This window comes from Balaenoptera musculus, chromosome 2, assembly GCF_009873245.2.
Source record: "Balaenoptera musculus isolate JJ_BM4_2016_0621 chromosome 2, mBalMus1.pri.v3, whole genome shotgun sequence".
Lineage (NCBI taxonomy): Eukaryota > Metazoa > Chordata > Mammalia > Artiodactyla > Balaenopteridae > Balaenoptera > Balaenoptera musculus.
In genome coordinates, this window is record NC_045786.1 from 126,126,270 (window position 1) to 126,138,306 (window position 12,037).

General features: G+C 34.9%; 1 protein-coding gene across 1 annotated transcript in view; it reads right to left on the minus strand.

Moving 5' to 3' along the window:
- The window catches only part of MAP4K5 (mitogen-activated protein kinase kinase kinase kinase 5), a 144,854-nt gene that overhangs the window by 20,881 nt on the left and 111,936 nt on the right, over window positions 1-12,037 (minus strand). The window contains 7 exon segments of the mRNA XM_036841713.1: window positions 1,512-1,689; window positions 3,531-3,634; window positions 6,035-6,093; window positions 6,466-6,580; window positions 6,664-6,666; window positions 9,897-9,957; window positions 10,258-10,337. Coding sequence (XP_036697608.1) covers window positions 1,512-1,689; window positions 3,531-3,634; window positions 6,035-6,093; window positions 6,466-6,580; window positions 6,664-6,666; window positions 9,897-9,957; window positions 10,258-10,337 — 600 coding nt within the window.

Consider the following 12,037-nt stretch of genomic DNA (forward strand, 5'->3'; position numbering starts at 1 on the left):
TACTAGAACACCACTAGTTCATAGTGATTCTGAAAGTGACATTAGTGCAGTTCTACATTAACTTAAGTAGCTGGGTTTTATAAAAGTGTTCTTATAATTTAGCCTATAAATGATCAAAAGCCAAAGATACTTAATAAGAACCTTCAAACTTATAATACTTGTAACAGACTTCTCGAGGTGATAAAGAACGTAACAGTGGTCAGAAATGAAATAAGTTATAACTAAAGCTTACTTGACTTCATATGTAAAAATGGCTTGATAAATCTGGGTGATAATACACTAGCACAACAAAAACAGTAAACTGGCAAAATGAAAACCTTCTTCATTTTACTTATTTTTTAACATGAATTCTTTAATATTTTATTTTTAAAATTTTTAAAGTTTATTTATTTAGTTTGGTTGCACTGGGTCTTAGTTGTGGCAGGCAGGCTCCTTAGTTGCGGCTCACGGGCTCCTTAGTTGTGGCTCATGGGCTCCTTAGTTGTGGCACGTGAACTCTTAGTTGTGGCATGCATGTGGGATCTAGTTCTCTGACTAGGGATCGAACCCTTGTCCCCTGCATTGGAAGGTGGATTCTTTTTTAAAGCATGACTAGTATTTACTTATTTATTTATTTATTTTTGGCTGTGTTGGGTCTTCGTTTCTGTGCGAGGGCTTTCTCTAGTTGCGGCAAGCGGGGGCCACTCTTCATTGCGGTGGTGTGCGGGCCTCTCACTATTGCGGCCTCTCTTGTTGCGGAGCACAGGCGCCAGACGCGCAGGCTCAGTAGTTGTGGCTCACGGGCCAAGTTGCTCCGCGGCATGTGGGATCTTCCCAGACCAGGGCTCGAACCCGTGTCCCCTGCATTGGCAGGCAGATTCTCAACCATTGTGCCACCACGGAAGCCCTGGAAGGTGGATTCTTAACCACTGCAGTACCAGGGAATTCCCTTGACATGAATTCTTGATTGATTTGTTCCAATTTTAAAGTTTGAAAATAAACTTCTCAACCTTTTCAGAGTTTTCATTGAGACATGTTTGATAAAATCCTAGGCTAACAAACCATTCTCAGAAAATGCAAGAGATATTTTCCTGTATCTTTAAATGGTAAAGCTTGGAGGCCACACATGAGAGGCTTCTATTCAAGTATGAAAAGTACCAGAACTCAGTGATTTTAAGAAGTGTGGGGGGAAAAAAGTGATAGAAAAAAAAAGTTATTTCTTTGCTTGAGAAGCTGATAAAATTTGAAAAGTATCTTAGAAAACTTAATTATTTAGTAAGTCTAAAGATTAACGGATAACAACTAAGACTTTTAAATGTCAGCAGTCATTAAAATTTTCCTTGGTAAAATACTTTGTATCAAATTGCCTCAGGCAAATAGAGATCATAAACTATATGTACATGATCCTCTGGGCTTACTTGGGAAACTATGTTCTGAATCTTTATTTGAAAGAGCCCACACAGGTTGAACCTATTCTGCTTCTTTTGTAGGCAAAAGCATCAATATTTTAACATAAAGTAAAAAACACTTACCTCCACCAATTTCTGTAAACCATGAAGATGCAGAGTTCAAATTGATTGTCTCAAACTGAACTACCTGATTTAATTCGGTGCCCTTGCTAATAGCTACACAGACCATAGGGTATTCCTGTTCTGGTATTACCAGCATTTCAAACACATTCAAAGGACTTGGCAAAGGAAAATCAAAGTGCTGCAAAAAATAAACAGATGTATAATTTAGAAACAATCTCCTCATTCATATTGTTGAATAAATTCAACAGAAAGGCTTTCATTTTCTTGATTGATCTAATTCTGAAAAACGACTACCTCTTATCAGCACAAAAACAGACATATAGATCAGTGGAACAGAATAGAGAGCCTAGAAGTAATCCCACAACACCTATGATCAATTAATCTACAACAAAGGAGAAAAGAATATACAATGGAGAAAAGACAGTCTCTTCAACATGCAGTGTTAGGAAAGCTGGACAGCCTCATGTAAATCAATGAAGTTAGAACCCTCCCTCAAACCATATACAATAATAAACTCAAAATGGCTTAAAGATTTAAATATAAGATATAGCACCATAAAACTCTTAGAAGAGAACATAGGCAAAACATTCTTTGACAAAAATCGTAGCACTATTTTCTTAGATCAGTCTCCCAAGGCAAAAAAATAAAAATAAGCAAAAATAAACAAATGGGATGTAATCAAACTTAAAAGCTTTTTGCACAGCAAAGGAAACCATAAAAAAAACAAAGAAAACATCCAGAATGGGACAAAATATTTGAAAATGATGCAACTGACAAGGGGTTAATTTCCAAAATATACAAACAGCTCATATAACTCAGTATCAAAACAACAACCCAATCAAAAAATGGGCAGAACACCTAAATAGACATTTTCCCAAAGAAGACATACAAATGGCTAACATGCACATGAAAAGTTGTTCAACATCGCTAATTATTAGAGAAACGCAAATCAAAACTACAATGAGGTACCACCTTGCAACAGTCAAAATGGCCATCACTAAAAAGTCTATAAATAATAAATGCTAGAAAGGATGTGGAGAAAAGGGAACCCTCCTACACTGTTCGTGGGGATATAAATTGGTGCAGCCACTATGGAGAACAGTACGGAGGTTCCTTAAAAAACTAAAAATAGAGCTAACATATGATCCAGCAATCTCACTCCCGGGCATATTTTTGGAAAAGATGAAACTCTAATTTGAAAAGATACATGCAGCCCATGCCGTTCACAGCGGCACTATTTACAACAGCCAAGACCAGAAACAATCCAAGTGCCCATCAACAGATGACTGGCGTAAGAAAATGTGATTGATACACACACACACACACACACACAGGAATATTATTTAGCCATAAAAGGAATGAAATATTGCCATTTGCAGAAACATGGATGGACCTAGAGAATATTATGCTTAGTGAAGTAAGTCAGACAAAGACAAATACTATATGATATCATTTATATGTGGAATCTAAAAAATAATACAAATGAATATATATACGAAACAGAAACAAACTCACAGACATAGAAAACAAAGAGGAAAGGGAGTGGGGGAGGGATAAATAAGAAGTATGGGATTAACAAACTACTATACATAAAATAGATAAGGAACAAGGATTTACTGTATAACACAGGGAACTATATTTAATATCTTTTAATAACCTATAATGGAAAATAAGAAATAACTGAATACTTTGCTGTATACCTGAAACTAACACAATATCATAATACTTCAATTAAAAAAAGGACTACCTTTAAATATTATGATAAGAATCAGTTTTCCATAAAAATATGTTTTAGAGACTTGGCCATATTCTTCTTTATGGCTGTGATATTTCTGGAAGTTTATTAACATAAGTTAAAGATAAAATCTTAAGAACACAAAAATCCCTAAACCAAATAAACAGCTATAAAAACTATAAACATGCTAACCCTAGATGGTAGCATTGGGGTCTTAAAATTTCAGGCTCAGTTATACATTAGTGTTTTCTAAATTAAAAAAATGTAAGCAAAGTAATATATACCTTTATTAACATGAATTTCTGCATTGGCTCATACCACTGAAGTAAAACAATTCCAGACTGTAAAGCTCCACAGAGGTATTTATGTCCTGTGTAAGGGTTTCTGACTGGAAAGAAACAAAACAAAACAGACACACCCAAAACACTGAATATTTTTATATAAAAACAAAGTTTAGCTAAAAGCAATTACTAAGCTATACTCACCTAAAAGCTAACCCAGCTTTCTTTAGGCAGTGCTGATACATAGGAAAAACCAATTAAATGTGGCCTGCCACTGGTACCAAAATATGAATGGAAGAATAATCATTTGAACTAGGATGATAAGAGTGCAGAAAGTAAAGAAAGATGATATCTTTTTCCTTTGGCTTTGTTATACCTTTTCCTTTTCACTCTCTTATCTCAATTTTAATTGCATACATTTACTTCTAAACATCTTTAATATACTAGGTTCTTAAACATAAAAACAGTATTTTAAGCACCAAAACACCTAAACTATTTTACATCTAAAGAGCTGCTTAAGTAAATGGACCAAAAGAGTGAATTCTAGGTCTAGTGAATAAGAAGGTCTAGAAGGCAACTGAAATCTATCATTCCATTTAAACAAAATTTATTTATTTATCTATTTATTGGGTCTTCATTGCCGCGCACGGGCTTTTCTCTAGTTGCGGCGAGTGGGGGCTACTCTTTGTTGCGGTGCATGGTCTTATTGTGGTGGTTTCTCTTGTGGAGCAAGGGCTTTAGGCACGCGGGCTTCAGTAGTTATGGTGTGCGGGCTCAGTAGTCGTGATTCACAGGCTCTAGAGCGCAGGCTCAGTAGTTGTGGCGCACGGGCTTAGTTACTCTGTGGCATGTGGAATCTTCCCAGACCAGGGCTCGAACCCGTGTCCCCTGCACTGGCAGGCAGATCCTTAACCACTGTGCCACCAGGGAATTCCTATGATTCCAATTTTGGTATAATAGTTTACAGCTGTCTACTTAAGACAAGATGAAAATAACTAATTATTTTACAGCTTAATAAAGATGTAACTTCCTTGACTCTAACCTACAGAAATTCACATTGGTCTTTCCTTCTCCCCAATTTGATTCCCATGAACAGTAATGTATTTGATTATAAGAGTAGTTATTTGCAGTAAGCTCTATCTTAAGATATTTATGAGTTATACCTCAGATTGTAAGCATCGAGACCTTTCCTGAGTCAGAGATACTGGGAATCTGATAACAGAAATGGACCTGCATCTCCCTAGAAAAATGCTCATGAAATTTGCTTATAACTAGAGAGTATGCTGTGGACCTAATGCAGCATGAAGATCAATGTTTAGGCTCACTGATTAAACAAAAAGAATAAACAGAAAGTTAGGAGCCCAGAATTTGAAGCCACAGACCAGGTCTGATCCCAGGTTCTGCTACTAGTGACATAAGTATCATAAGCTGTTTAAGGGTTAAGCGAGAGAGGATAATTATATAGCACAGAATTTAACCTTGCCCCAAAAGAGGTCTGGCCTTTGTCCTCTCTTTTGGGAGTTAATGTCTAAGCCTCAGGAATGTCATGCCTGACAGGAGTGTCTTTGTTTGCCTGGGGCCTTGGTCACTGTATACTCCAACAATATGATTTAGAGTGGAGGTTGGCGACACTGGATAGTCTCAGGGTGGGGGACAGTAATGCCAGAAAGACGAGCCATGTAATTTAGGGTAGGGGCTTTGGGTCAGGCAATATCACTTGACCTCCAGAGGGGATGGATACTGAGATCAGCCATGTGGGCAATCAAGCATGCCCATGTGATAGAGCCTTAATAAAAACTCTGGACACTGAGGTTGCTGAGTAAGCTTCCCTAGTTGGTAATGCTCTGTGTGTATTGTTACACATCACTGTCAGAAAAGTAACACTGTCCATACGCTGTCTATTATTCCATAGAGAAAGGACAACAGAAGCTCTACATCTGGTATTTTTCCTGGATTCTGCCCTATGCACTTCTTCCCTTGGCTGATTTGAATCTATATCCTTTCCCTGTAATAAACCATAACCAGAGTATAACCATTTTCAGTGAATTCTGTGAGTCCTTCTAGTGAATTATTGAACATGAAGGTGGTTTGGGGAACTCCCCAAACCCGTAGTTGGTATCAGAAGTGAGTGGTCTTGTGTGGACTGTTCCTTCTAACTTCATAGTTGGCCAAACTCCTGAAATAATAATCTTCATAAAACACTAAGCAATAACTGTTAAATAAATGGTAAGTGTTAAATGAAAGCTAGGATATTAGCAGAGATAGAGCCTTAGGGACTATGGTTAAAAAATTTGAGGAACATTATGCTCTCAGAAAGCATCAGAGGAATTATCTTCAAGCATTTTTATGTCTGACTATACATTCCTGAGCTTCAATGGCCCCTTAACTCCTTATTTAGAACAAATATAAAGCCTACCTTCCTTCATTTAATACTGTAAGACTCTACAGATAATTTTAAAGATGTTAAAAGTTCTAATCATCCAGTTTGAGAAACAGCATTTACTCACCTATGCAACATTTGTGGCAGCCTTTTGTATCAGGAATCTTTGTTGTTAAAGCGAACTTTCTGAAAACATAAGACAACATAAATGTACTCTACTGCAGTGGTTCCCAAACAGTGAGTGATGGGTGAATCAGTTCCATCAGAACCAGTCAAGGAGCTCTAAAAACCACTGTCTTAAACTCTGACCCCAAACTATCTGATTTTATAGAACTGAGGCAAGACCTGGGAATCTATATTATGAAACTTCTATGGATGATTGACATGGACAGTCAAGTTACAAAACACTTATCTTTTGAATTCTAGATGACATTTACTTTAGTGTAAACTACCTTTCTAAATTAAGACAAAAAGTTTTTTAGTGGGCAAGGAAGACTGGCTGTTTTAAAAATATACACTAATTCCCCTCACTCCCAGTAGAATCAAAATATTCTGTACCTTGGTAGTATGCGGTCTGGAAACCTATGAGTTTGAATATGGGCAGCTAGTCCTGGTTTTTTGGCTTGTTCAAACAAAGCTATAAGATTATGAGAGTAGAGTTGAAAGGTTTTTCCTATAAAAGAGAAACATGTTATTTTTATTAGAATTATTTAAAGCAGAGAAATACTATTTTCAAGCAAAAGAAAAGAAAATTACCTTCTAAAATGACGAGTCCAGCCATGTTCAAAAAGCCAAGAAAAACAGAGAAAAACACAAACAAAAAAACCTAGTTAATACTATTTTGAAAGATAGTAAGTAAAATGAGTTTTAAGAAAGTAGATAATTTTGTTTCCCAGTACATAAATTAGATATATTCTGACTAATAGGTGATCTGGGCAGAATATATGTAAACCTTAATGAAGCCAACATAGAAAAAGAAATTGTTAAACACTGTACAATAGACTGAGTTACAATGATGTACATGTGATTATTTCAGTACAACATGGAAAATTATATAACTATACCACATTATCTTTCTGAGATAGTCCTATTTATCAATAATCTACCACATTACCTTGGATTAAAAACTGATTGTGAATGAAGTCTTGAAGATAACATTGAAATACTAAGAAAAATAAAGCAAACTAATATTATATGCCATAGGATATAGTAGGGCTACAATTATATCCTATAATTTATATGGGGTAATAGAGCTACAATTTCCATATAATCAAAACCACAGCTGTATTAAAAAGGGGGATATATGGTAAACATTTTCTGACTCCTTATATACATGACATGGTACTGTAACAACCCAAAATAGTATTTATCATTTTACTACTAAAAAACATGAAAAAAAAATGGCTTTACCCTCAACAAAATTTTCTGTATTTTCTCAAAATGCAAACATTCTGCCTAACACTATACCACCCTTCCTTTCTCCAGTACCCCTTTATATATAACTAGCTACCTAAGCAGCTAACACATGTACATGTTTGTGTACACATGCAAAGAAATGCAGACCCTTAAACAGAACGTTTTCTCCTATTGAGCACTGCTACCTATCTTCATTCAGTTCCACAGGTCATTTTAACTACAGTTTGGAAAGAACCAATTTATAGGCTAATTTTTCCCTGTCTTTCTGTAGTTATTTTATAAATATACAAGATGTACTCTGTGTGGCTTTTAAGCTTATTCCCAAAGACAGGTATAAATAGGGATAAAAGCAGTAAGAGAGTTAGAGGAAAGTGACTCTATATGAATACAACTCAGAATTGTTAATTCAAACAGATCTGGGTTTAAGTTTATTTTCATAATAGTAATATGATATATTAATATTTTATTAAACAAAAGTAAGAAAACTGGGGGAAACATAATCAAAATCAAAGAGATTAAATATTTTGAGGACCCCAATTTTTTAAAAGACATTTATAGACAATCATATAATATGCTCTTTGTAAACACTGTCATCAGCTCAAATATACAAATTCCTGAAGAATCTCTACTAGGCGATGGTTAGTAGATGAGTTTAAGTTATACACACTCACACACACATACTTAAAATTATGAAAATGGCACTTCTTAAATTAGACCACAATTCATAATGATCTGTCAGTGAGTTAAAACTATGTCAGCACTGATGCTTTAACGCATAAGTAGCTGAAAGGTAGACTTAATAATGAAAAGCCTGACAGTACAGTAAATAAGAGCTAGGATGTAATCATCACATATCTATTGAGATACAGAGCATGAAAGAGTATCAAACAAAAAAACTGAAAAAAATTTAAGAAATGTTAAAATAATTTTTCAAAGTGGAGAAAGGGATAAATGCTATTTTAATAGCTGATAGCATTAGGATTAAGGAACAGAGAGAAATAATTAACTATCTTGTATAGTGGTCCCACCACAGAGTATTGTTCCAGGACCCCCTGCGGATACCAAAATCTGAGGTCCCTTATAAAAAGTCCCTTATATAAAATGGTGTAGCACTTGCATATAACCTATGCCCATTCTTCCACATACTTTAAATCATCTCTAGATTATGTATGATACCTAATACAATGTAAATGTATGTAAATAGTGACCCAATGCCTGGCAAATTCAAGTTTTGTCTTTTTGGAACTTCCTGGAATTAAAAAAAAATTCTATCTACAGTTGGTTGAATCTGTGCATGCAGATACAGAGGGCCAACTGTACTCTACTATCAGAATGAAAGCGAGCAGCAAGCCTTCAGGTAGCCACTTAAATCTAAAATGTAAGAAAATAGGTTTTGGCAGGTAACAATTAGGGGAAAAAGCCTGAACACCACCCCCCGCCCAACAACAATGAAAAAAGAAAAATACAAACAACAAAATTAGAATAGGTTGCTCTGGAACCCATTTGATTATTTATAAGACTTGAAAGCATTGGTCCAAGTTGGTTAATAAATATGTGGTCCAGAATAACATGAATTCTACCAGCAAGCATCTGTTGTAAGTCTTCACAGTTTTCTAAGTACTTTGGATATCTCACTTGATCCTCACAGCAATCTTGTGAGGCTGTTATTGTTACCATCATCCTTATGTTACAATTAAGAAAACTGAGCACAGCAACATGGATGGACTTAGAGATTATCACACTTAAAGTGAAGTAAGTCAGAAAGAGAAAAACAAATACCATATGATATCACTTATATGTGGAATCCAGAATATGACACAAAGGAACCTATCTATGAAACAGCAACAGACTCACAGACATAGAGAAGACTTATGGTTGCCAGGGGGAAGGGGGCGTGGGGGAGGGATGGACTGGGAGTTTGGGATTAGCAGATGCAAACTACTATATACAGAATGTTTAAACAACAAGGTCCCACTGTATAGCACAGGAAACTATATTCAATATCCTGTGATAAACCATAATGGAAAAGAATATGAAAAAGAATGTATATATATGTATAACTGAATCACTTTGTTGTACAGCAGAAATTAACATGACACTGTAAATCAACTATACTTCAATAAAAAATAAATTAAAAAATAAAGATATAATTTATGAAAAAAAAAAGAAAACTGAGGCTGAGAGACAAGAGACAGTGATTGGCTCAAGATTACAAAGAAAGGAAGCATCTGGATCCTCTGATTCTTTCCCTTCAACTGTTGATTCTCAGTGGAAGGCAGGGATGGTGACAGTAACAGAGACTGTGGAGAAGGGGATGGCCTCAGGGAACAATCACTGTCATGTTCCCCAACTATGTAGTTCCTGGGCAGGTGTGGGAAGTACTGCTCTGACAACAAGGTCCCTTCTCAAAGTTTCTTCCAATTCTACATTGGTAAAAAATACCTGCAAGTCTCAAAGTTAACTATACTAGATTATAATTACCCTGAATAACATTTTAAAATAATGTGTATTAAAATTACATTTCTCTGCTTGTCCATGGTTTATTTTTCATATCATTTTCATCATATACATACCTGACAATGACATTAAAGTATTATTGATGACATAGAGCCAAGTACATTTCCGTGGAAATAACTATTAAGAAAAAAAAGGTAATTAAAACTCTCCAATTTTCATTCCCTTACCCCTTAACCTCCAAATTGCAACAGTCTGAAAGAGTAGAAAAATAAGTATTTTCTACCTTTCAGTAAATTACCAAAACCTTGTGGGAAAAAAATCTTTCAACATGAACATGTGAAGAGTACAATTTCACCCCTTTAAATATTTAAATCATAAAAATTAAAACTGAGGCCCACATAAATTGCTTTAAAATTAAGATATTTACTTTATTCAATTGACTCAAACTAATTTTTTGAGTTAAAACTCCTAAATTACCTGTTCCATCGTTGCCTCATGTAGTTCATTGAGATTCAATGTATAAATACCATCTTCAGTTCCAAAAATAATGTACTGATCTAAAATAGTTGAGATAAATCACCAGAATTTACTATCATTTTCTGAAATCATTCACTAAAATAATGGCCCTATATTTTAATGGTATTAAGAGTTAGATAGCCACCCACCAATCCAAAGAAAAATTATTTTCTAAAACCCATGCTACCTTCTTTACCTCTTTCCCCAACTCTTTATTTTTTAACAGTAGATATATTCTGTTACTAACTCTGCTTTATCTTACTATAAAATCCTTTTTTAAAACATAATTTTCATCACATGTCATTTATTCAAACCTAAGTAAATAAATGAGAAAGAAGGGAAATTGTCAATAGATGTCAATGGATTGTCAACAGATGCTAAAACTAGTCAGTGAAAGTCTAATGAGCAAGAGGATATTTATAAAGTCTCAATGAGTCTTCACACTAATTACTTATTAATTACTTTGGGAAACTAAATAATTAAGCGATTACTTAGAAAGGGAAAAATAGGAACTTGACAGAAGAGAAGGCTAGTGAACACCACCTTAACCAACTGGTCAATGTTAATATCACTAGTATTTGGACAAGCTGATACCATGTGCCTCCTGATATGATGGACTGAGAAGAGCACAAAACATTTCTCTGATATTCCTGCCCAAAATGCATAACGTGATCTAAGCATGAGGACTCATCAGACAAACTCAAATTAAGGGACATTCTAAAAAATAAGCAGCCTCAAAATGGCAAGATCAAGAGAGAAAAAAAGGTTGAGAAACTGTTCCACACTAAAGCAGACTAAAGGCATGGTAGCTAAATCCAACATGTGAACTTGAACTGGATGTTGGACTGGGGAAAAAAAGGAGGGCGAAGATGATAAAAGACATTACTGGGATAATTAATAAAATTTAAATATGGACTGTGGATTAAAAGACAGGATTATATCAGTGATAAACTCCCCAATCTTTATAATTGTACTGTGATTATGTAAGAAATGATTCCTGTTCCTAGAAAATACAAACTGAAGTATAAGGGGAAGAGGAGCATGATGTCCACAACTCACTCTCAAGTGATTCAGAAAAAAATGCACATACAGACAGAAAAGAGTAAAACCAATGTGGCAAAAGGATGAACATACACACACTACTGTATATAAGACAGATAACCAACAAGAACCTACTGTAGAGCACAGGGAATGCTATGCAATATTCTGTGATAACCTATATGAGAAAAGAATCTAAAAAAGAAGGGATATATGTATATGAGTAACTGAATCACTTTGCTGTATACCTGAAACTAACACAACATTGTAAATCAACTATACTAAAATAAAATAAAGTAAATAAATAAATAAATAATCTGATGGTGAGGGTGTAAAACAAAAAAAAGAAACAACTGATGATTCTGAGTATATAGGGGTTCTTGTACTACAATATATATTTCTCTAACTTTTCTGTAAGTATAAACTTATAGCAAAATAAAAAGGTACAAATATCAAAAAATCCTGTTTCCTTACTGTTAAAATTTCTTTTTCTCTGTTGTATTTTCTAATAGCGGCATTTAAAACAGATAATTACACTACCTGTCTTTATGACTGTACTGAGGTAGAAACAAACATTTCCCAAATATCCTCTACTGCCTAACCTCTGCTAATTTCCAGGAAACCAGGTAGGCTCCTTCCTTCCTTGCAACAAGTTGAGTATTATGAGGATATGTATTATAAATGACCACATTGAGAACCAGAG